Consider the following 26,362-nt stretch of genomic DNA (forward strand, 5'->3'; position numbering starts at 1 on the left):
GCACTCTTGCTAGTTCTGGGATATACTGCTTCACTCCCATTCACGAATAATCTTCTGTGAAACCTGTGTCTGAATGAGTCCCCTTGTACATTAAATGCCAACAGTCCTGGAGCCAACACCTGCCCAAAGTTGTACCAGCCTGAAACAGGTACCCTGCACCTACAGAGATGGTTTGGAAAGCAGGGTGGTGTGGATTGGCTTTGCAAAGCCACGGAGACTCTTCCAGGAGCAGCAGCCTGGGGCCACCTGCCCCAGACATGGATCTTGCCAGTCCCACAGGGTTTTTCTGCTCCAGGACTGTGTGTCACTCCCAGTGTCAGCTGCCAGCAGGAACACTGGCTGTGACTGACAGCCTTGCACAACACACACAAACACCCTGCTCCCAGGGGCTGCTTCCCCAGACAAAAGAAATCCCACTGCTCACGGCAATTCACAAATGAAAAGCAGACCAGTTTCTTTAAATATTATTTATTCCTCAAAGTGTACAACTAGAACAAAAAAATATTCCTTGGTGAAAGCAAACCAGAAAAGGGTAGGAAATTAAGGCCAAAGGAAAAGCATTTCACTGTTCCAAGGGAAGAAGCCTTCAGAGACAGAGCTTGGAGATGCCTCAGCTTGGAGGTTAAGGTTGTGTTTCTGTACCACAGCCACTCCCTATAGCAGGTCTGTAAGTTATCCGTCTCATTGTGACTCATAACCTGATGGAATGGGTTTCTAGTTTGTTCTCTTTGAGAACCCAATTACTTCAAGTGCATCACACCAGTAAATGAAATCAGTGCAGTGCTTTATTTATTATTAGGCATTTGTTTTTCTTTATTGTGACTACATTATAGCTGCCACAAATACTCCGAGCAGCTGAATTAAAACAACACACTCCTGAATATTTCCAGTCTCTCTAAGCCTTGGTATTTTTCATGTTCTCCAATACTTGGATTTTTCTGACTAATGAACTCTTCCAATTGCTGGAAAATATTGAATGCAATCAGTACTTCAATGCACAGCCTCGATGTACGCCGTGCCTCGCAGCTGAGCACTGTGAAAGAGCCTGGGGCTTGGCAGAAGAACTAGAAATCCAGAAGATAAAAGGGAGATTTATGCACACTCCCACCAAGGCCTAATGCAGAATTTAATTGGCAGGGTTAGCAATAAAGGGGCTGCAGAGAGAGCACTGAGCTTGTGGTCCCAGTACAACTCACAAAGCAGTAACAAGTTATGATTCCCAGGCTAAAGAATTAGAAATTACATTTGGTTCCTCAGCTCACACTCCCCCATGCCAGGCTGCAGAACGTGACCAAGCCACTCTACCCCCTTGCTTCTTCCAGCCCAGGTTTCTCTCTTCAAGGGGAGATACAAATCACTCCCTCCAAGCCTCCTGCAATTCTATCCAGCCTGTGCCTGCACTGCTGCCGCAGCTGCTGCAGCTCTCTCTGCAGGCTGGCCTCTCTCACCCGCAGCTCTGTGATCACCTCTGCAGCACTGACAGCCTCAGCAGCCTCCTTGGACACACACCAGCCTAAGCTCATTTTGCCAGCAGGGTGTTTGCTCCTCAGCACCAGCCTGCACAAACCATGCCTCTTGTTTTTCTTCGGAGCACAGAGGGATGTGACACCTCCCAGTTTTAGTTCAATGCTTTCCCGTATCTTTCTAGCAGTGGCAGAGAACCTCTCCTTCTGTAGCTCTTCTCTTGTTGCCACCTGTAGAGGGAAGAAAAAGAACAGGAAGGGAAGAGTAGGGCACATTTCTGTGAAAGAAATCCTCCCCCCAGGAAACAACACAAAACGTCATGTTTGGACTAGGACCTACCAAAAAGAGGAGCCAGCTGTGAGTGTAAACCTAAGCACATGGCAGAGCAAACTGAATTAAGCCATCGTGTGCTTTCAGCCAGGCAGCAGCCTCAGTACCCAGAGAGCTGCCTGTAGTCATTTGTTTGCAGATTCCCAGTCCAGCAGCCCCTCCAGTGATGATTTACATACTCTGCATTCTTCCCTCTCACTTGGGAGTGGGTGGGGTGGCTTCAGAGCAAAACACACACAGCAAAAAGGGAGACCCAGCAGTCACCTGCATCCCTGCGTGCTATGAGCCACCAGGTTGTCGTAACAGATTAATTGCCTGGTGAACAGCAGCATTATTTCGGTTTGCAAATGTTTCCTGCGCTTGGCAATGGTGAAAAGTAGGAGTGACAACTGTAAGCAAGCAATTCCTTAATTCTCAGTTCTCAGGTAACAATTAGGAAAAGGAAGATAATGGAACAGAGTCAAGCAGAGGCCCAGACCCAAATGAGTACCAGGCAGCACACTTTCAATGGAGACAAACCCCAATAAAATAAAAGCTTTTTTTGTGACAGCATCACCGTCTGGATTATAAAAGCAATTGTATATACTGGGATTTTTCCAAAGCATTTGATTTAATGTTCTCTAACAATTTGATTTGAAGAACTTGCAAGACGGTAATTGCCTTGCCAATTTTACTAGTGGATTAAATATGAATTCAGTGACTCATCTCAAAATGCACTTGTCAGTGGGGAAACATCTGTAAAAGAGGTACCCTGCTAAGGCCTTCAGGGAAATGGTTCTTGCCCCAATGGGATTTTCTGTTTCTGCTATGGCAAAGAGCTGCCAAATCAACTTAGTCAAAAAGCAGCAAAGTTTCCCAAAAGCAATGCTGCCTCGGCAACCTGCATAAATCCCAGAGCTCTCCTGGGACTTGTGCACAGTTCTGGAGTTTGTGCCTCAAAAATCCACCGGGAAACAGGATTCACAGGCGGGGCATCCAGTGACCCAGAGCCAGAAAACAAACCGTAGACTGTGAAACTTAGAGAGTTCAAAATATTCCATTCATGGAGACAGACACACAGTTTGTTTTACTTCCTAAAAGGAAGTGGGAAAAAAGGTGGTAAAGTTCAGACTTTGCTGACAAAGCCGTAAGAAGATCAAAATTCGAGTTAAGATATTCAGCTTCAGAGTAAGACACTGTTTCCTACTGTGAGGATAATGAACCATGAAATGCTTCAATGCAGCTCCAGGGATGAATCCTTTGGCCAAAGCTCAGCTCAGGTCAAGCTCAGTGCTAATGATACCCCTTCCAGCCTCGAAATTGCTCTGCAACCCCTCCCCTTCCTGCCCGTGGGTGAAGCTGAACAACTCCTCGGGGTTTTAAATCTGCAGATCTGCATTAAGATATCGGTACATCAGACATCACAGCTTTGACAAGTTCCCTGTGAAGTCAGGGATATTTTGGCAGTTCTCTGAAGCATCAGAGATCAGGCAGAGCTCAAAGCAGCCCCAGCTGCAAGGACAAGAGTCCTAAGGTAGTGAAGCACCTGCAGCATTTCCCCGTGTCGAGCTACAGCTGCTCAGGGTCAGACCAGCTGCTGTCTGTGAGAAGAAAAGGATTTTTATCCCCCAGATCAGGGGGGAAGGTTTTATTACTGAAACAAGTTCCGAAGGGTATGACACGCAGGGGATCAGTCTGCCCTCTCTGACAGTGAAACACTGCAGGTGTGACGGCTGCAGTCACAGTTAAACTCCTCCACTGACACCAGCTTCACCACAGCTTCGCTCATTCATCCCACATCTTCCTTCAGAATATCTTCATGAGTTTTGCAGCCAAGTAATTAATCCTCTCCATAGTCTTCTGATGAGTTATTCTCACCCCTCAGCCTTGGCTTAAAGAAGATTAAGAAAATCAATCAAATCAGAAAAGGAGTAAATTTCTCTGAATTTTTACTAACACATTAAAGGCTTTATCGATGCAGAACCATCTGTCAAAGGAGACCTCTGTTGAATAAGGCATTTGAACAGAGACTTGAAGCTGAGGGAAGTCTATCTTTGTCCTTGTCCAAGAACCAGGGGTCCCTCTTTATCATAATCCCCAAGGAATCCCAGGGACATCTCTTGCTGTTGGCTGTAAGAATAACTGAGGCGCAATCCTCTAACACCACTTCAGAAGGAACAAAACTGAAAAAATAAATTCAGTGTTATCTGGTCTCCCCACAGCCAATGAATAAATGGAAAATGATGTTTGCACAAAGTGGATTTAACACTGGAATCCAGGATGGGAAAAATTTCCAATCAGTTACAAACAACAACATCAGTCAGCAAACAGAGCCCACAAGATGTTATTTATTTTTCACATTAAACTCCAGCAGAAGCACAGTAAGGCTGTATAAAAGCATTCTTAATGAAACATAGGTTTTCATACTCTCCACCAGTCAAAACTGGAGAATTTTATTATCCATTAAGCAAGGCACATGATGGAGGAGCAGCATGCTCCTCTCAGCACTGAGAGCATCGAGTTCTAACCCCCAGCAGGGATAGGAATTACTACAGGGAAGCAGGAGCAGTTGCAAGGACAAGGACAACAGCCCTGGAGCCAGGGAAACTGAAGTGTAACAGAACCTACACCCAAGTATCAGAAGGATGTTGCACATGCCATCTGCTATAAAGAGGAGCAGTGTTTCCTGAGATAGCATCAGATAAAACTAAAGAGGGGAATTTTTTAAAATTATCAATATTAAATAAGATAACAAGTTCAGCAAAGCACTGTTTATTTCCTATCAGCACAATCTGGAACTGGAAAGCTAACTCCAGTTCTGTTCTTCTTGGAAGGCTCTGCAAACATATGTATGGCCACAGATACTTTTGTTGCAGTTTATAGATTTCAAGTGCTAAAAATCTCCGAGGGTTACCTTCAAGCAATATCCTTTACTCTTCACATCCTGAATGCTTGTGAAAATACTCAATAATCTCCTCCCGTATGGTTAATTGATGCTCTTTAACAGCTTGCTGTCTCCCATTAGTCAGCACACAATGATTATTCTACTCTGCAAAACAATCTCAATAGACCACTTTGTATTAAACAAACATATTGTAAAAGATTAGGAGCCTCAGCAATTTGTGCCTGCCCATTTCCATCCCACAGCTCTGCCTTTCAGCCTCAATCTACCAGCTGGAATTTGAATTCCCAATTAGGTGTGTAGTGCCGTCTGAAAACTGCTGCACATCCTCTCCAAATAAACACAACATGATAATCATCTTTTCCAGTTGTACAGAACCATCCTCATCCAAAAGGGACCCGGTGCACTTTGAGAAATTCACTCCAACCACAGAGGGAATCGGCTGATGAAGAATCAGCATCTTCAAACTGACACATATCCTGGTCTGCAGGGGGTTGGCTTCTCCCTTCCCAGCTCTTAATTTCATGGCTGCTCTTTGGGACAGGACAGTGGCCAAATTGCCCTGAGTGTGCCCAGATGTTTTCCTTTAGATAACTTCAGTCTTCAAAAGGTATTAGGAACTAAAAGCTAACAGGAAAACTGTAATAACTTAGATATTCTAAGAAGAAGCCAACAAATCAGTGGAGTTGCAGGGAGCAGTATTGCATCTGAGATCAGACTGAAAAGGGACCAAAGTGACAGCTAGCCTGGGCTGTCCTCCCCAAAGCTGGCACGGTGCTAAGGGCTGCAGTGTGCACAGGCACAGATCCTGCTGGCACATCCACAAGCAGGAATGTGCAAAGGAACAAGCACTGTCATGAAACAGACCTCTCCAACATCGGCTGGAGGGTGGGCAGAGACTGGTGGTGGCATGGTGGAACCAAGCCAGGCAGGACACTGGGCAGGTATGGAAAGGATTTACCACCTCCCTGGGACATCACTGGGATGCTGCCTCCACAAAACCATTCAGGCTGGCATCTGATTGAGGAAAATGGCCAAGCCAAAGCAGAAAAGGATGGGCCCAGTACAGAGCTGGAAAGGGGAATATCCAAAGGGGAGGCACATCCGAACACCAGGCTGAGCAGGCAGCTTGGTTAATCCACCGTGGTGGATTAACTCCTGCACCAATGCACAGAAGAGGCTTTGAGCCTGCAAACACCTACACACATGATTAACTCCTCCAGCACCTCCTCAGCCCAACCTCCTCTGAAATGCCTTCTACCCAAAGACAGCTAGCTGAATGAAAAGAACAGCCAGTACTACCTCACCTATTTTCAGCCCTGGGAATCCTCTGGCTTTGAATAAATCTTGTAACAGTGACTCCAGTGGGCAAATCACGGCAAAGGTAACATTGCATCTTTTGAGTAAGCTGCCTTTCAGTTTCTTTGCATGTTCCACAGCTTTGAGGCCAGAAAGGTGTTACCCCATTCACCTCCCCTGGCCATGTGACAATTTGCCCTGTGGACAGCCCCACTCCTCCTGCTGCCCACCTAGCGAAGCTCTGCTTCCATCACCTGCTTGGACGCCCCACACACTCAGCTCAGCTGATCCCTCCCCAAAAGGAGACCTTCCAGCTCTTCAGCTCCCTCACACTTGCCTGCACCTTTCTGGTAATGAGCTTCCCAGAGCTCTGTGTTTCATTCCAGGGTCTGGCATCATGCCAGAGAGGCTGATCTCTCTCCCATTTTTAATAACTCACTAATAAAAAAGTGCAGTAAAAATTACACACAAATGATTTCTTTTTCTGCTGAAAAGCAAGCTGAATGTGAATTTATTCAGAGAGAATGTAACCAACACGCAAGACATCCCAAAGAGATGCTAAGAGATCTAGATAACCATATCATGTTCCTTACATCATTTCCAGTAATGACCTAGCTGAAGTGACAATCTCCCAAATGCTGGAAGTCAACATTTCAGCTTGTTGAAACTTCACATGGCAACCTGAAAGCCTCACAGTTGCATCCTTGAAGGAAGCCACTGGCTAGAGATGGAAGGTTTAAAAAGCAGCAGCAAGGAAAGGTCCAAACATCTACTTCCAGGAAGAGGAGGGGGAATCATAGGAGCATTTCCATTTTATGATTGTATTGCTGCCAGCTTCAAAGAAGGAATAGCAAACAAATGGCTGGAATTTCTTTTGAAGTGGATGATGAAAGACCAGAATCGTGTCATTACTTTTAAATCACAATCTCTTCACGTTATTCTAGGAGTTTTGCAGAAACAGCTAGAATAGTATTGTTCAGAAAAAAATACACTGCACAAGCCTAGAAATGGCACATTTTCTGTCTCCAGTCCTATCTGTCCACTCCTCCTCTCATATTTCCCTTATGAACAGGGAGAAGAGCCCATATGCATAGAGGATGAAATACAAATTATCCTTGCCAAGCTGTACAGATACCACAAACTGTGATGACTGCCTTTGCCAGAAAACACAATGAGCCTGGGAGCCTCCTTTGTGCTCCCAGACACAAGGAACAAACAGAAAAAAATCTCAGATCTTGTCTTCTGGGGTTGGGGAGCGAAAGGAAATTAGGAAATATAAACGGACAAAATATCCAAGCCACCAAGTCATGCTCCTTGGCCATCAGGGCATAATAACCCAGCACATTTCATAAACTCTGAAGGCACCAAACAGCATCTGACTTGCAGAACTTTGTATTCCCAAAGGCTGCTCATTTCCAAGTTTTATTTTAAACCCATCATGTCTAAGAAGGGCCCTCTGCCTGGGGAGTTGAAAAGGATGAAGTGAAATATTACATGCTTGGCAATGTAAGATTAATGTAGGGTCAGAGTGCAGGAACAGAGGAGACCTGCCAGGCCAGCCAGTGCACTCTCCACCCTGGCTCCAAAGAGCTCCCCAGCACACCACAACATCTCCAGCAATGGGTTCACCAGCCTGGAGGAGCTGCCCAGGGCTCTCAGCCTCCATGCAAGCTCAGGAGACTCTAATTCAACAGACAAGAATCAATTTTAGATAAAGATCTGTAAGTGAGGAATGAAAGCGGGATAAGCACGGAGATATCGCTGGGATGGATGCTGAGCAGAAATCCTGACAGCCAGCCACTGGAAACCAGGAATGGCAAATTAACTCTGCTTTAGGAGCTCTCCCTTTCCAGACTGGAATCCAAATCAGTCCAGGGGCTGAACCTTACAAGCACTTGTCTTTAATTGGTACAAACACTTGATAAAGGATCATTATTTATACCTTGTGTTGCCTTTCAGTTTAGTGTTTTTTCCATACCAGCCCCCAAGAAAAGCCTTGCAGAGCTGCAATCCCAGCTGACAGTCTGTCTGGGATACAGAAAGCAGGATACAGAAAAAGAGATAAAGAAGGATTTGCAGACTACTTTTAAGAAAGTCTTCCTTGTAAGCACTTAAAAACCAGCATCAAGTACAAAAGAAATGAGCAAAAGGAAATAATAACCAGAAGTATCAATAACATAGTAGGGGGAAGAGCAGAGTCCCCTCTAAATGCAGGAGAAATACCTGTAAATATGAAAAGAAAGTAGAATACAACCAAAACAGCCAGAGGGATCCCAGGATTCCCACCCACAAGCCCTTTGTGTTCCTGTGCAAGGATTTCCTCACTGTTCAACATGCATTCTGTACCTTGCTGCACATGGAGTAGCCATAAAAAAGCAGCATCCAAAGAGGATGCCCAAACAGAGTTTGTCTCAAATATCCTCAGAGACAGCAGGAACTGAACATGCCAGCACTGCTTCTCTTTGTACAGAACGAAAATCAATAACCCAAGAGGCCTGTGTGACCCCAAAGACATAAAAACAAAGCTTTTTTCACACATAAATAGGGTGAGGGCTTTAGCCTTATTTAACAATGAACAATAATTTGGCTGGGGCACCAGTTTCTTTTAACAAAAAATGTTTGCTTTTTTTTTTTTTTTTTTTTTTTTTGAACAATGATGATTGAGGGTTTGACAATTGCTTTCCTTCCTTAGCTGTGGAGAGTGACCCATTCAGGCTCAGAGGAGCAGAGAAAGGCACTACTTCAAGGGATGCTGTGAATGCATAATTGACAGAAAATCAAATCCTGCAGCTCCTACTGCTGGGAAAAATAATAAAGCAGGGGGGACAGGACCCTGCAGAACCCATAAGTTCAGACATTTGCTGAGAAGGAAAATCAGGCCCCCAATCTTCAGGAAATAATCTAAAGGCATTTGCTGCTTATATACAAAAGCCCACAGGTTAAAGCCAAAGCAATATCTGAAATCAGCTGTTCTGGAAACACTACAACACTGAGTAAGCAGGTGTTCTACTATAAAAAACACCTTACCCTAATTTCAAATTCATGTCTTATAGTAACTTGCCCAAATGTAATTTCAAGCCTGTAAGGAAGTTACAGAGTTAGTACTGCAGCTCTATAAACCTTGTCTCATTGAATCAAGCTTCTCTGCTGTCAGCTTTCAAGGGTTTTAATTTTCTGCTGCAATTTCTACATACTTAAAACTAACCAGTTCAAAAAGCTAGAAACCATCCCTTTCTATTTTAACAGCTGAAGACTTCCCACACTGTCCTTTCTAAATGAGGTTTCTTTCTTCTCATAAGAGCATTGATTGTACACAAAGAGACTTGAAATAGCCCATTTAATGCCAGTTTTCATGCATTGGAGGATTAAAGTCATAATAAACTGTTTGAATAGCCTAATCTATCACAAAGCACAGGCTACAGTCTCTCACCTGGTAACTTCTGCAATGTTCTGCTACATTTTGGTAAACTAGAAACATATAGTTTTGGGTTTCTAAACACAGACTCCAGCAGATTCAAATACTACCCTATCACTGCACTAGCCCAGCAGTGAAATGCAATTATGGTTCGAAACACGCCCCTTTTCAGCAAGTTCCACCTCAGCCACTGGGTCTGCTCATACCATCTTTCAGCCAAAGTCTAATACCCTCAAAATCCCACTGCTGCCTAGGGATTTGCACAACATGGTCCAGATAGGAACTTTGCTTTGGTTAAATTACACTTTTCTCACTTCTCAAAAAGCCAGACCAAATGAATTCCTTTATCAGCCTTCCGTTAATCCTTTCCAACCTTTCAACCATTTCCCACCTGTGATGGTGGTATAAGTGGTGCCAGCACGTTTCATTAAACTCTGAATTGTGATCTATATCTCACCTGTCCTTCAATGACCAGTGGCACATAGCAACACTTAGTTGCCAATAACCTAACAACTTTTCCATGACCCATTACCCTCTATTTCCAAAGGCTATAAAATGGAAAGGTTTGCATGTAACCAAAATCAAACTGTCCTGAGGTACAGGAATGGGTACTTCTTACTAAACCTAACCCCAGCAACAGGAAGAAATTTAAATGATGTCTTTTGGCTTAACAATAATTACAGCAGCTAAAGCAAAATGTCACCTTAATATAATCACTAATTTTTAACACTTGTTATTAGTTCGGCATGAGGAAAAATCTCAGTCCTTTGGAACTGGTGGTGAATAAATGAAAGGGGTGATCCCAAAGTAACATTAACAGGGGCATTATTTGTCCCATAAACTATGAAGATATTTCAGAAGGGCTGTAAAGCTGAGCTATAGCAATTGACAGAAGATGTAATTATACAAGCAGCTGCATTCCAAATTTTGCTGGGATCTGCAATTTCCTGCAATTAGGGAGGAATGTATGCATCTCCAATCTTATGCATTTTGAAGCAAGACATTCACCACCAGAATGCTGGCTCCTGGTGCACCTACTGTCATTCCAAAACATGCTGACAGGGAAGCCAGGGAGAAGATGGTTACCTATCTTACCTAGGAACGGATCTGATAACTAAAAATACAGTTTTAATACCCAGAACACCCTTAGCTGCATGTGAGGAGAAGAGCTGGCACTGCTGCTCCCTGCTTCAGTTAAACATCAGATACTGCAGAGCACTTCCTAAGCCTTCAGATCAGCATCCACACTGCTCTCTCCAATGGGAAGACAGTGAGGAAGCACAGTAATGGGAAGGCAGATGCTAATTAAAGCATTTGACTCGGATAATTTCATAGCAAGGAGTGACCTGATCTTGTCAGGATGGATAACAGATTTTCCTGGGGCTTGCTTGGTTTGTTCTGGGAGCTTTTCACTTTGGTTTTTCTTTAAGATAATCCAATGGCTCTGTACTTAAGGCTCACGTCTATAAACTCCTTGGTGGGAGTCAGAAATGTCAATTTAGCTTAAGGTAAAGGAAAAGGATATAGGACTAAGAAAAGAGAACAACATTAATATTTTTCAGGGTCTTTACCAGAAGGTTACAAATACCCCCCCGAATATCAATACAAAGGCTGATAAAAGCACTGCCTGTGTGCTGAGCCTACAAAGCCAAGGGGAAATGAATCCTCTCGGGCCTGAGAGCAGCTGAGCTCTGTGAGAGCTGCCCGGTGAGCCCGTGTGCCAGAGCTGCTCAGGGCCAGGGCTGCCCCAGCTCTCCTCCTGCCCTGCATCTGCAGAGGCAGCTCCTCCAGAGACAGCCCTGGGATGGATCCCTAAGGGCCAGGCCTGAGGCAAACAGCCCAGACTCAGCTGTGCTGAGAGCCTCATCACATCCATCCCTCTTCCATGGAGCTATGAACAGGTATCCTGGCTCAGGGGAGACCTTATCACTCTCTAAAACTCCCCAAAAGGAGTGGTAGCCAGGTGGAGATCAGCCTCTTCTTCTCCCAGGCAAGAAGCAATAGCACAAGAGAAAATGGCCTCAAGCTGTGCCAGGGGAGGTCTAGGTTGGATATCAGCAAAAATTTCTCCACTAAAAAGGTTAGCAAATGCTGGAACAGGCTGCCCAGGGAAATGGCTGAGTCACCATCCCCAAGGAATTTAAAAAGACACGTAGATGTGGCACTGACATAGTTTAGTGTTGGATTTGTCAGTGCTGGCTTTGACTCCATGATCCTGGCAGTTTTTTTCCAATCTAAATGATTCTATGATTCCACGATTCTGTTCCATAAGATTTTCTGTACTTTCTGTTTCTGATTTTTTGGCATATGTACTTTGCTTCCCAGTGGTTAACTTTTGAGGAGAACAACTGAAATCAAAGCAAAAAGACAAACAGGAGTCAAAAATGTAATTATATTACCACAGCAACTCTGCAGATCCAGACAAGGACAGGTCTTAAAATAATAAATGGTCCTCAAAGAAACTTCTGCGCCACCTCTGCTCACCTGAAGAGGATGCCAGCACAAAGAGAGCTGCAAGAGCATTCAAGCTGACCAGAATCCCTATGCTCTGGAGGCAGGAGCTCACCTAAACCTCTTCAGCTCCTTCCTAAGATGTGCACGCCTGCTACTCTGCCCTGAGAAGTGGGACAGCTCCAAGCAGCATTAGCAAACTTGCAGACTCTTTACCAGCAACTGCAAGGAGGCACAGTCCAGACTTGTGAAAGTCCCATAGGCCACACAATTCTGAATGCACACCACAGGAAGTAAGAGAAAAAAAAAACCTATTTTCATCTCCAAATTACAAATCTTGAGCATTTTACAGTAATTTTAAAAGTTTTATCTCTAGACTTTCCCAATCCCTTGAATTCCATTAGAAGATCACAGAAATTAAAGTAGGAATAGGCACATTCTGAAAATATATGATATGAAAACCAGAATATGTCAGTGTAAGTAATTTAGACACTTGCAAAAAGGCTGCTGTGCTACTCTGAAAAAGACCCTGACAACTACAAATTACAAAGGAAGGCAACAGACAAGTATTGCTTTGGATAATAAATTGCTCACTTACTTTTCAATTTGTTCTACCAAACTTTTATCTTGGGCAGCAGAGACAAACACTGATGATAGATCATCTCAGATCTAAGTGGCCTGCAGAGGCTTGGAGGGTCCCACTTTGCTTTTAGAATACTTTTATCACTGCACAACATGAAAGTAGCCACTTCAGAAAGAGTGCTGCTTGTGCCCTGCACTTCTCTGTATCATCCTGCTTCGAGAGAACAGCATGTGAAACTTGAAATTCAAGCAATGGGGTCCTTGTGTGGACAGCCAACAAAAGCAATGTTCATACAAACCACTCCTAAAATACCGAGGTGAGAAGAAGGTATTACCACCTAGTCATACACATTTTCAGAAAAGGGTTTTTCTTACCCAAGAATTACAAACAAAAAGAAAGCCCCAAAAAACCCCATGACTTTCTAGGGAATTTGCTCACCCCCAAACTGGTTTTGTTCCCAGTTAGAAAATACTCCCCTGTCCCTTCCAGGGGCTTTGCATGACCACTGCAGTCCCCCAGCACCCAGCCCTGCAGCTCCTATCCCAACTTTTGGGATCCAGAGCAGTAAAGGTCATTCCAGCAACACAGCCTACCCACAGGAAAATGTGGGTAAAAAAAAAAAAAATTCCTACTCACAGGCACAAGGAAAATGAACTTGAACTCCCAGGTGGAGATTTTCTACAGAAAACACTTTCGGAGGTTCGGTGCAGACATTTTCTAAAGCCATGGCTCTTACAGCAGGGTCTATTATCTCACAGTCTGAGGGTGAGGAGCAGCTGTAGGTGGATGTGAGGCTGCCTGCATGGCCCCTGTGACTCCTGCAGCAGCTAAAGGTCAGGCCCTACAGCCAGCCTGCAAAGGGAGGCAATCAAACAGCTCTCAGGGCTTAGAGAGAGCCAGTAAAATGAAGAAAAATGGTGAGTCTGGAGCTCAGAAGAGTACTAAGGCTTTATTTAGATGCATTTCTGGCTGGAGAGAAGATATGTGACAACACTAAATTACAGATGTACTTTTATGTCAGCTCTTCCACAAGCACAGGGGACAAAGACAGAAACAAGGTGGATACTTTCTTCTTTTACAAAGAAGAACCCTTGATTTCAGGCAGGCAACTGAGAGAACAAGGCCAAGGTTTCAAGAACAAAGGAAACAAAGTTAAGCTTCGAATGCCTGGATGCAAAGAATCCTTCTAAAAGCACCTCTGTCAACTCACCAAAAACAAAAACCCCAAACCAACCCAAGGAGTGCTGCAAAGCACACACCCCCTGCTCCTGCTGGCAGAGGGGAGCCCATCCCCACAGTCTGCCTGGAGCTGCAAAGCCAGCCAGGTGCCTCCTGAAGTTCCTGTCCCCAAAACCCACTCTGAAAGGTGCAGTAAAGCACACTAATAGAGCTTCAGGGGGAGCTGTCTAAACCGAGCCTCTGGCTGTGGGGTTCAACACGGCCTCTGTCAGCCAGAATTAGCTGTGACCCCAAGGTGCTGCCCTTGTGGAGGATGTGTGCTGTTGTGGCTCACCACTTGCAGGACAAAATCCAGCAACTCCGTGGTTTCTGGTTCCTCAAATCCCACCCATCAGACTTGGAAGCTTTTCAAAAAATAGTGGTGCTGGGACCTGTGCTTCCATATCTTGTGCATCTGAGCCCTGCAGACATTCCTAGTCTTCATCCTTGTTTTATGGTGTGCTTTAACTGTGAGAGCAGCCCAAGTGCTATACTTATTTCTTAAAAATGCACTAAAACATTTACAGTGGCTACTAAACAGTGGCTTCTCTCACTGCAGTGGGGTTTTTTTTTACACTTTATCGTTAAATAAAGCTCATCTGAAATTTACTGGAGTATAATTCTCCAGCTGCATTTATTACATGTTTCATTGCCTTGGTCAGTATCGAACATCTTCGTAAATAATGCAAGTAAAATATTAACTCTGGTTATTTATTATACTTTAACTGATCCTGTCACCTGAGCAAACATTCTGCGTTTTGGCAAAGGAAGGGAAAGCAGCATCTTCTGGGAAGCAAGAACAACTTTCACCCACGCTTCCTTCAAACCCCAGAGTTCTGCACACAGAACAGGAGACAGCACTCGAGTTTTTAATGTTCCCCTCCTCCCTAAGGAGCTGCAGTCTTTCAGCCTACATAAGCCCCATGAAAAATGTCAGGCTAGGTAATTTATTTCCAGTTACAGTTTTTGTGTTTGAAATCAGTTTGCTGATTTAGGCACTGGTACACAGAGTACCTCTGTGTCTCACACAGCAATCTGCACAAAAGGTTGCATCTGCAAACGAAGAATAAACACTTTTCTTTCTGACCCTTTGTATGCTGCAAGCTTAACGTTGACTATTCAAGCCTGGCCAGCCTACACAGAGCTCTCAGAAGCGAGCAAGAGTCTTTCAAACAATCTTCCAGCCCTGCTTATGTACAGTAACTTTTCACATGCACTCTAGCTCTAAAGCAGGCCAACTTGGGACTGCAGGTCTAAAGCAGATTTTAGATCCTGCTGCCAAAAGGAGAACCAGGTGCACAGGTGTGATTCCCTGTCTCCTTCCATCACAAGAGAGAGCACAGTGCCTTCCATCAACAATCACCTGGATCTCTACAGGCACTTACCAGAAACAAGCAGCCTCGGACCTCCTGCTAGGAATATTGATGAGAGAGGAACAAACCAATGCAAGGAAATCCAAGAGCAAAGAGTGAATGTAAAGATCAGTATTTACTTCCTACTGTTTACAGCAGCTTCATGTTTTCTAACAGTCTAAATCTGCTAGAGCCACAGCAATTCCACCAGCAGCAAATTTAATCCTACATTTAACTAAGAACTGCACATAAGAGCCAGCAGACTTGTCCCTCCTTGACAGCCTCCCGTCCGTGTCCCCCACTGCTGCCTCTGATGGATGTTTTGGTTGATCTCTGCGGGTTCCCCCCTACCCTGGCATCTGGGCCCAGCCAACCATGCACTTCCAAAAGCTGCTCTTGTGGTCTTGCTAGTTCTTCAATTCCTTTTCGCATGAGGAGCTCCACTGACAGCTGCTCAGTGCTCCAGATGGAGGTTTGCAAATACAAAGTGGAACACAGAAGCGTGCTGGGACCAGGAAAGGGAATGTGCTGACTGAGGAAATACACCAGCACTGAACCATTCCCCACCACTCCCCCGCTTCCTCCACCCCAGACAGAAGGGATAAATAACTGCTTGCTACACTAACATCTTCATATTAGCAAAAAGCCCAGGGAACTAGAATAAATAGCAGCAACAGCAAAGATGAAACGGGAACAGTGTGCTTACAAAAAAAAACCACAGGGAAAAAAAGCCACACAAAAAAAGGTGCTTTTGACAAGCTTCAGAGGGTTCTTCAGTGAGAGTCAGCTGTAGCTTTGCCACAGATCCCTGGTTTAAGGTAGAGGAAACACAACCCAGCCCTGCACCAGTGCAGGAAGGAACTCAGCCCACGGGGCCAGCCCAGCCACACCCACGCCCCTCACCATTCCCGTGCTGCAGAAAGCAACAAGACTTTATCTTTTCCTAGCAGTGGCTACTAGGGTCCCACAGCTCCTCAGCCCCCGTCTCCAATCATCATGAGGCATAAAGAAAAGCTTTGGAACTGCATTTTTCTGAGTTGATAAAATTCAACTCAATCTTGGTAAGAGAAACAAAAAAAAAAAAAAAAACCCAACCAGAAACAGAAGTAGGACCATGTTCCAGCATCAGCTTCTGAAGCTGCTTCTGTACTCCAAATATTGAAGCCTTAAATCAAAATGAATCAAAAACCATTTAGTCTTTTATAAATGTAAGAACCTCAGAAGAAAGATCTCTGTTTGTAGACTCTGTGAGGTCTCTGGCAGCTGTGATGGCTGGCAATTTGCTGGCAATGGCAAAAGTTTACATGAACCTCAGATCTCTTGGGATGGGGTGGAAATGCCTCTGTGTTTCAGTCCCCACCACCTTCACCTGACGGGGTGCCCCAGGCCATTCCTGCCACCCCTGTATCCCACCCTGTCCCCAGGAAGAGAAAATAAAACATCCCTATCCTGTCCAGCCCTCCCCAGCCCACTGTGAATTCAAAGGGCGTTTCTTCCGACATGGGGCAGCCCTGCATCCTCCCCTCCCTACCCAGGAGACAGCTGCAAGGGCTTGGGAAGGTTGGGGATTACTGAATGGAGGGGAGGAGATGGATCAGGAGAAAAATACAGAAACAAAGATAAAATGTAGGTTCCAGTGCCCTCCCACTGTGATGATGGAGGTCTGGTCCAGGTCAGTCTCGCCTGGGTACTCGGACACCACCAGCCGAGCAAGCACAGCCACCAGAATTTCTGGGTGGAATTCTGGTGTGGAAAGAGCCTGTTCTAGCTCAGATTAATGGCTCCAAGCCTTTCTGGTCTGTGCCTCAGAGATGTATGCATGAGCAAGCTCCATCCCAATCATGCCATCATCTCAAAGGAGTCTGGCTTGCTTTTAAATGCAAGAGAACTCAGAGGGTCCCAAGATATCAGCAATATCCCAAGTTTCAACAAAAGCTGGGAACGGTACAAGCATTTACATGATGAAAACTGAAACGATTACCATTTGGAGTCAAACACTCTGCATTCCAGCTTGTGGATGCCAAATGTTTTAACACAGACTGAAATCAAATCCTCCCCTCTAATAGAGGAGCAGGTAACTGAATATTCAGAAAGGAAAAAGCAAACAAACAAGTTCTCTTCTGGGATTAGGAGATTTCATCTTTTACAGTTAAGTTTGTTTCTGAGAGGAGAAATGTTCTTAAAGCTTAACCATTTCCCTCCCCTTTTTGATCATTTCCAGATCCACAAAATGTCACCAAAGAAATGATTATTTGCCCAATACTGCACAGAAAAGAGCAAAGCTAACAGAAAGAAAGCCCCATATTCAGATCACACCTCTGTCATATGCCTTTTCTCCTCCAAGATACTGAACACATTGCTGCTTAGAGATGGGTAGCAGTCAAAATGTCCTGTTAATCAGGGTTTCACAAATCACCCAAATCCCATGGCAGCATTCAATTGTCTTCTAGTGAATGTCCCTGAAAGGTTAAATCATTTCAGGGTCATTCCAAGCACATAACCAAAGAAACAGCTGGGGGTAGGCAGAAACAAACAAAAGAAAACAAGGAAATGAAAAATGAAACAAAGAAGAAAAATAATTTTCTTAATTTTAAGGGACTTAAGATTGATAGCTGTAACTACCAGAATCACAGTGTGCAAATGCTCAAACTTGCAACAAATAGATTCATTCCCCCTGAAACCACATCCTGAATCACAAATTATGTTCAGTGGTGCAAACCAGGCATCGTGGCATAGCAATGACTTTAACACATCTGAAATACCTTTGCACAGTCCAAAATAGATTAATCAACTGCAGGCTTTCCTAAATGAAAGACACTTCAACAGGTTTTCAAGCCCAATCCACAGTCTTAGAGCAGGTCGAGTAATTTCCTCTAGGTTCACCCATCATGAAAACCAAGGAGCATCAGAAGAACATAAAAAATGCTTCCTCCTGCTCCACTGTGATACCCCTTCCACCCTCTCCTCTTCTTATGCAAGGAGCCCAGTAAATATCCTCAAAGAAACCCTTTCACAGCTTGGGTCATCACTGCATCCCCTCCCTGTTCCTTTCCAGCTCAAACACTTCTTTTAAAATTTGTGAATGGGACTAGCACTGCACATCGCATTCCAGAAAGTGATGGGAATGTTTTAAGTTTTACTTTTGTTCTGCTTCCCTAACAGTTTTAGGATCCAGTTTACTGTTTCTGACCGCTGACCTTTCCACAGAGCTCACTCACATGCCGTGACAATCCAAAGAAACACGTGTAAAATTATGATGCTCCCTTCAGATGTGTTAGCTTGGATTTATCTCCATGCAGTTTTTCTGACATTTTACCACTTCACTACTCGGCACAAGGACCCTCAATAATCCCTTGCTGTTGCTTCTAGGGATTCAGTCTCCTCTCTCCTTGTCGGCACCTCTCCATGCTGCCCCGTATTGGTTTTGCCTGGCTTGGTTTTTGGCTCCACCAGTGACCACCTCCACCAACCCACCCCAGCCATCTCCTGCCGGCTTCCTGCTGCTGTTTGCTCAAGGGGGAGAGGGAACACAGCCACGTGGGCAGTTTATTTTTGCTGAGAATCTTTTCAGGGCTTTCATCAAATGCCATTTGCAAATGCGATTAAGCGGCATCAATGCAGCCGCCCCTGCCCACACGCTCACCAGTCCCTGCAGAGAGCTCCAGCAGATTCCAGTCAGGATTTCTCCCTGCAGGAACTGTGCTGTCTCTCCCCCAGTGCATCACGTTTCAGCACTCAGTTCTGCTGTTCAGAACAGTTTCTACCCCGTTGCCTGGCACAGACATCAGGCCTACTGGCAACAACAGGCACAAACACTCTGTGGATTATCAGGTTCTTTGTCAAGTACAAGGCAGTGGACATAAGAGCTGTAATAAGCTGTGCTGGCCCTCAGCTGGGCACGCCTGTAAGAGCCAAGACAATTCCCAGATGTCTCAGTACTGCAAGATACAAAGTTAGCGATAATGGCTTCAGCTACCGCTGTGTCTTCTCTTGGTTTGATTAAAAAATAATACAGAAGGAAAGATTTGGTAAGCCTATTCCTCCAGGGAAAAGAAGGGGTCAGAAACATACACTTGATAGACGAGCCTGCATTCAGCAAGCATCCTGGCTATGGGGAAAAAGGACAGACCACAGGAAGAAAGCATCACAAGCAGCAGCACTATGCAAAGCAAGGCTTGATATCAAGAGGATTGATGGAGTCATCTGACCCCAAGCATGCAAAAAAATGCTGTTATGTAGCATTACAAAACAATTCTGTTTCAGGGCATACGTAGAAGAGAAGGCATTTGTGGTAAACCAGCCTTTTAACAACACGCTTAAGATGCACTCCATTTATCACAGCCACAAACTCATATGACGTCCAGAGAATCTCAGAAACATTGGAACATGACCAACCATTATTCAAATCCAATCAGTGCATCAATTTTAAAGAAGAAATCCTCAGTTGAATCTTTCTGGACTTAAACCCTGAATTTAAGTATTAAAAAAAAAAATCAGTGTGATACTATATAATACCTAACATCATATTTAACAGCATATATATTGTTACATATAAGAGAAGTCAGAGCATATCTTGCTTTAGAAATCATGCACTGGAAGTTTTATTTTTAGAATTCGAGGTCTGAGTGGTCCCGCAACAGTCATGTCCATTTTGCCCAGGAACAACCAAATCTGCTGATTCTAGAGATCTGTCTGGTCCAGTACCCCGTCAGTGACAGTGAGTGACAGTAAGTGCCCAGAGAAGACTCTAAGACAAATGTTAATACATGGATATGCTTCCTCAGAATATTCCCCCAGCCTGCAATGATTTGTTCTCCCACTAACTCATAAGGTTGCAATTTGTATCTGCATATTTTATAGTCTTTGATGGATTTCATCTCCCAAGAATGTGTATGGCAGATTTCAAATCCATGTACACTGCTTATACCCACAGTGCCCTGTGGGAAGAAGTTTTGTACCCTGTGTGAGGCAGCAGCTCCTTATGCCATCCCTATCCAACTGATCCTAATTAGCTGCTTATGCGTATGGTGGAAGAGAGCAATTGCCTCTCCACACACCTTTTCCATGCCAGACGCCTTTTGAACTCTTGGGCAGGTATTTTTGATCTGACAACCTGCCACTTTCCATTTTGTCAGCTGACCTGCAATCCTGTCTACCAACACTCCTGTCTAAAACCACACACTCCCCTCTGTCCTGAAAAGGAAAAAAATTAAATACTCTGGGCTAAAAAAAACCCTCTCCTGATTTAAGACAGACACAAAGTGGTGATACAGCAATTTTATTACTGCTCTGTGGTCCCAACTGTTTCTTTCACTTTTTCTCCATCCACAGGTATTGCAGATTCTCTGGTAGCCTTCTCTCCACTTGCTGCCTGGAAAGAATCAGTAGTTTTTTATGCCTGCATCTTCATTGTTCTCCTTGTGCCAGTATGTTGATACTCAGATTCACCTTCCACATCTACACTACCTAAATCTCCTTTATTTCTGCCCCACCACCCGCTCCGGGTGCTTCCCAGTGTCTCCCCATCCTTATACAGCAAATACCAGGCACACTTCCTTCATATCACCTGCTTTCCTCCACAGCCAGCCTCCCACAGCCAGTCTGTTCTGCCATCAAATCTTGTGCTCAGTCTCTTCCCTCACTTCACAGGTTTCAAATTCCTCTTATTCCTTCCCCCATCAGACATTTCAAAGACTCCTAATTCAATGAAAGATGACAAGCTCTGGCCTCTCTCCCTGTAAATACTTCATTTTCTCACTGTGACATTACCACTGCTTTCAGCCTGCTGCATCCATCCCCTCTGGGGGCTGCCACGATTTCCTCCTCTCTCTTTTCTCCTCTCCTCTGCAATGCCTATGCTTTGAAGCCTGCCCTTCCAAGAGAACACTTGTTTTGTTTGTCCTCTCCGGGACAGATGCCTACTTTGTGCTTGAAAGAGCACTGAGCATGCTGTGGGCACAAAGCCCCAAGGAGCTGCAGCCCTGGCACCGTGACTGCAGCAAGGGTGGCACGGAGCAGCCACAGGGACCTGCCCTAGGACAGGCCATGGACAGAGAACTGAAAAATGCAGGATCCTAAAAACCTCCAGTGGTCATGAACAGCACCCAAGGCCTTACCTTCTCCCACCACGCAGCCTTTCGCTGAGCTACGAGCTGATGCAGCTGCTCCTGGAGAGCCACCAGGTCTCTGGATAACCTGTCCATTTGCTCAGTCACCTTGTCAGCCCAGGGGCAGCAGGAGGTCACCTCTGGCAGCCTTCTTTTCTCCACATGAACATCCTGGGACTCACACATATTTCCCTCTTCAGCCATATTATCCAACACAGTTTCCTAAACAAAAGACAATAAAAAGTTACTTTTCAGCAGGAGCTAAAATGGTTCCCCCCATCCTCCTGGTAATTCATAGCTAGGAATTCACTGCTGCCATCTCAATATACAGTTGCTCCACAATTTCAGAGTTATTTTAGGAGAGAACCCCCTCAGTTCACTATAACATATTTCCAAGTTAACAGAAAACTTATGTTGCTAACCTAGCTTATTTTAGAAAGCACTGCACAGTCAGCTACTCTCCACTGCACTAAAGCATGAAGGAACACTCCTGAGATGGAGGTGAACAGCACTGCAGCAGCTCTAGATACGCCCTTCCTCTCAAATTCTGAGCTTGGATGCACTTCTAGGGCTTTTAGTAACAAAGTGATGACCAGGGAGGCACATGCCTACACTGCTCAGGAGAGCCCCACCTGCTCTAACACCCACAGGGTCACTTGTGCCCATGGAAAACTCCACAAGTTGAGAAACTTGGGATCCCTGATTCAGCCTGGTCAGGAGCTGACAGCTCTGCTTGACCATGACCATCTAGCTGGTTTGATAATTAACTGTGCAACTGCCTTCCAAGGTAGCAAGTGCTATTTCAAATACTCAAGGAAAAAAAAAAAAAAAAAAAAAAAAACCCACAACCCAAAACCAAACGCATTTAAACAAAACATTCAGAGCCCATCTATACACTCTGGTGCACAGACTGTGCAGAAACACACATTTTTCAAGCCTGAATAGCACAGCATAACTAAAGGACATAGGCCTCACTCATGGAATATTAAATATTTATTTCCATACTGTTATCAAGAAGACATTCAATAGAAGAGGTCATAATCTCTTTTAAGGACATAATTTGCATCCAAAATTATCTTTAGCAATTGAAGAAGTAATTTAGAAACGCTGGCAGGAAATTCAGCAGTTGAGCAGCGTGGTCTATACACAAGCAAGGAAAAACCAAGTGCATAATTACTGGCACAGCAGCAACACTGCTGGAGGAGACGTCAGAGCCAGAAGTCACCAGTGTCACACTGCTGCAGTCAAGCACCGTGTCACAAAGTATAAACACAAGTGCCAGTGATAGAAGAGTGCTGACTGTAATGCTGACATACAGGTGAGGCACTTGAAGTTAAACACAGACAAACGGGAGGGGAAGTCCCAGATGAGAGCAGCAACGAACATCAAAAGCTCAAATGAATGGCCTACAAGGACACATAAAGACATCAAAACTTTAGCTTAGCCTAGAAACAGGGACTGGGAAGGCAGTGGCATGCTAACAGCCTTCACTTATATAAAAGATTGCTATAAAGGGGATAGGAAATGTTATTTTTTCTCCTCTTTCTCCTCTTTTCTCAGAAGGTAGGTTAAAAACTCTGGCTTAATTCAGAGCAAAAGATGCTTAGACTCATGCAAGAAAAAGCTTCATAAGACAGCTAAGAATGGCATAGGACACCCTGCAACAGCTCCTTTCCAGGCAAGCACTGGTGCTGGGAAGTGGCACAAGGCAGCACTGAGGGCAGCAGCTCCTGCTGCCCCATGGCCCAGCTCACGAGCACACAGACATGGCAGGGACATGGACAGGGTAACAAACTGCAAGGAAATAAAAGGGCTTTGGTTTTTTGGGGTTTGGGGGTTCTTCTCTTTATACCTTATTTTGAAATTGATTAAACAACAGAACTGTAAAGTAACATTAACAGTCAGACTATGTTCTCAGGCACGTGGTGGGATTTTTGGGCTGTCTTGTGCAGGGTCAGGGGTTGGACTCAGTGGTCCTTGTGGATCCCTTCCAGCTGAGGATATTCTGTGATTACTGCAGTCACTCCAGTTCCTGCAGAGATGTCATGCTCCGTTGTGTTCCTGCCCACCACCAGCAGGCAGAGCTGGCAGCAGCTGTGCAAGAACCACCCCATCCATCAGATCAACAATGCAAAACACACAGAAAGAGTGTTTGGTAGAAAGAGAAAACTACTGTCTTGTCTAAGCACATCTCATCCCCATACATCCTACTGCATCCAAGATCAACCACCACCATCAGCAAAACAAAAGAAAAAGGCACATTCACCATCCAGCACACTGAATAGCTTAAAAAGAGGTTGCTGGTCAATTTTCAAGTATTTATTTAGAACTTAACTCCAGAAAGCAGGCTAACACTCTTCAACATGTCAAAGGCAAATGTTTTGGCAGATACACAGAAATAATTCTAGTTATCTGTTGGGAGCCAGGCCTGTGCTAATGTTTATGCTTTCCAAAAACCCTAAGATGGTAAACATGTAAAGCAAAAACCATTAGAGAATTAATGGAAATTGGAAGTACTCTTCAAGACAGGTGAGGCAATTTCACACTGCCCCTTTGCCTTGCTTTTAGTGTGGAAAAAGGCACATGGGCAATTAGCAGTCAGCTCAACTGATTCTCAAAATTCTGTAAGCTCATAGAGCTAATGTGGTGTGCTAAAGAATTATTTCAGCAACACTGAATGGGCAAAAGTCGTAGAGAGAAGTGAGATGGATGGCATCGTTTGCACTCACTCGAGAAATCCTAAGATGCACAGAGGAAGGGTTATTGATTTTCTTATGATCATTCAACACAGTTCAAGGGGAAATCAGCAATGTCAACACACTATTTGGCTGGGGAAAAATGAAGTTGTTTTCAATATCAGCTGCCTGCAAATTTAGTTGTTCTCAAGACTGCAATAAAGCTTAGAGGCCCTCTTCTGAAAAGCCATTTAATTTTACAAAAATGTGCAACTGCTATGTTTAAAAACTATTAAGAAATATGAAGATCAGACCTTTTCACTTGTGTTACCTATATGAAATTCTGCAATTCCTCAACTTAGCTGCATGAGTCCTGCTGAAAAAAAAAACAGGAATAAAAGAGAACTATGAAAACATTCCTTACTTTACTGAGACTTTTTTTTCCCTTTTTTAAAAGTGCTGTTGAACAGATGGTTTGCAACATTTAATTCTGTGGAACTTAAGGAGTAGCCAGCTATGTTAAAGTCAAGCCCTCAAAATCAGTCTGATTTGTTACCATCCACTGCCAGTAAACTGGTTCCAGTTGCTTCCATTTCAGAAAGGCTTCCAGCTGCATGGTCTCAGACTCCAGGAGCTGTAACAGCTACAGGAGAGGAAACAAAGGAAAGGACATCAGGTAACCTTGGCCACTTGAGAACTACATGAAATGTGTGCTTAGACTGAAGTATAAAAAGAGTGTGAGTGGTACATGGGACAACAGTGGGTGGCTTTACAAGAACATTTTAAAAACAGATGAGGAAACGTGAAGTAAAACACTTGTCCCAGTAGCACTGATTTATCCCTCGCCCCAAATGTACCAACTTCATCAGCTTTTCCACACATAAATGTGTGTTTCCTGTTGTTTTGAGGGAACAAAGAGACACAGTTCTGATAGACATGCTTAGTGAATGGCCAGCTTCAAATCTTCTATGTTTCTTGACCACCAAAATAAGCTGTTTCTCCAAAAGTATTTTTCCGTGTCCATCCCTTCACTCTGAAACAGCATGGAAAAACTCCATCTAAAATGTTATGTATTTCATAAACTGTATCATCTGCTGTATGAGGAATCCCTCCCTTTGCCTGAGAGCACTCAAAGGAGAGATGCTGCATTATAGGTACACAAATTATAATCTTTTCACAAATATATGCATGATACACATGTGTGCACACCCATACATGGTGAAGGAGACATTTACATGGTGAAGGAGACATTCCAAGATTAAATATTTATATATCAGTAAAAAAAAGGCTCTTGTAAAGAGTGATAAGGTGAGCAAATTTGCTATAAATCAGAGCTCACCAGCTTTAACAATTTTGCTTCTGACCATACCTTTGAAATGAACAATTTTAACACCAATCTGACACCAAAGGCAACTTCTTAAGATGACCACAAAGAGTGTAGGGCCTTGAGGAGAATGATAAAGACCAGACCAGTACCAGCTAAATCCATTTTATGGATTGTATTTTATACAGACAACTATCTTCTGCTAGCTTTGTTCCATTTAGTTACGTAGTACATAACATAATTTACGTAAGTGCAAAGCATGAGTTGACTTTGCAATTTTATTATGCAGGTATTACTTGAAGATAAAAGAACCAAAGAAAGGAAACCACTTTGCAAGGGTAACTGCTGGAAATTGTACGCAGTTTGCTCTAAAACACTGCTGGATCCAAAATACAATTATTATACATTTGCTCACACCAGACACTTGGCATTACACTTAATGATTCTGCTGGTTTCAAGCTCAGCTGGGATATAAAAGGTGGAAGAATGGCTTTCTGTCTCCTTTTTTCTTTTCTCCTTTTTTTTTTTTTTTCATAGGTACATCTACAGCACAAATGGCTTACATTATGGAATCTGAGGCTTGCAAGAAAACCCAGCCAAAAAGTTGATTAAATATTCAGGCAACAGTTGAGTTCCTTGACTTTAAAGTAGCTCTGTAACGTGGTCACGAGCTGCGTGTGATTGCAGTAAGAATATGTCTTATTACAGCTAAAGAGGGCTGAAGGTTGGGATGGGGAGTTTTTCATTCTGAGCCTTCAAAAAAAGAGTGATCTTAATAAAAACACAGTCATCATCTTTATTCTCACCGGAGTGTCAGAAGCACCATATGCCACTTGCTTGCACAGCACAACTGTAAGGACATGGTTCTGAAACTTCACCAAACCTCTACAGGATCTGCTGCCGTTAACTGACCTCAACAACAATCAAAGCTTCCTGAGCAGTCTCCTAATCTCAAACCCTTTGGGATCTTTTGTATTTGGGTGCTCTTGTTGCCCTTTTTTTTTTTTTTTAACTGTTTCATTAGCTACACTAACTATAAAACTCGAGCAGCTTGTGTGAAAGGATTCATCTGACTCACCCACTTAGAGCATCCTCACCTTTCACTGAGGTATTAACACCCTCAGAAACAGCAGGGCAGCAATTGTGTGCTGTGCTGGATTGCTTCAGTCATAAATCAGTAACGGGATGACTCCAGCTATCCTTGGAGGACAGTTTCCAGCAGAGCTGGAATATACCGTGGCAGCCTCAGGCAGGCCTGCAATA

The 26,362-nt window shown here is 44.0% G+C and overlaps 1 protein-coding gene across 1 annotated transcript in view; it reads right to left on the bottom strand.

The window, feature by feature from the left end:
* Window positions 1–458: 458 nt before the first annotated feature.
* Window positions 459–26,362, bottom strand: part of TEDC1 (tubulin epsilon and delta complex 1) — a 66,616-nt gene continuing 40,712 nt past the window's right edge. The window contains exons 6-8 of the mRNA XM_053985484.1: window positions 24,332–24,418; window positions 21,110–21,322; window positions 459–1,694 (exon numbers count right to left, since the gene is read on the bottom strand). Of these exons, the coding sequence (XP_053841459.1) occupies window positions 1,338–1,694; window positions 21,110–21,322; window positions 24,332–24,418 (657 nt within the window). The 3' untranslated portion in view covers window positions 459–1,337. The remainder of the gene's footprint in view (window positions 1,695–21,109; window positions 21,323–24,331; window positions 24,419–26,362) is intronic.

Source organism: Vidua macroura, chromosome 9, assembly GCF_024509145.1.
Source record: "Vidua macroura isolate BioBank_ID:100142 chromosome 9, ASM2450914v1, whole genome shotgun sequence".
NCBI lineage: Eukaryota > Metazoa > Chordata > Aves > Passeriformes > Viduidae > Vidua > Vidua macroura.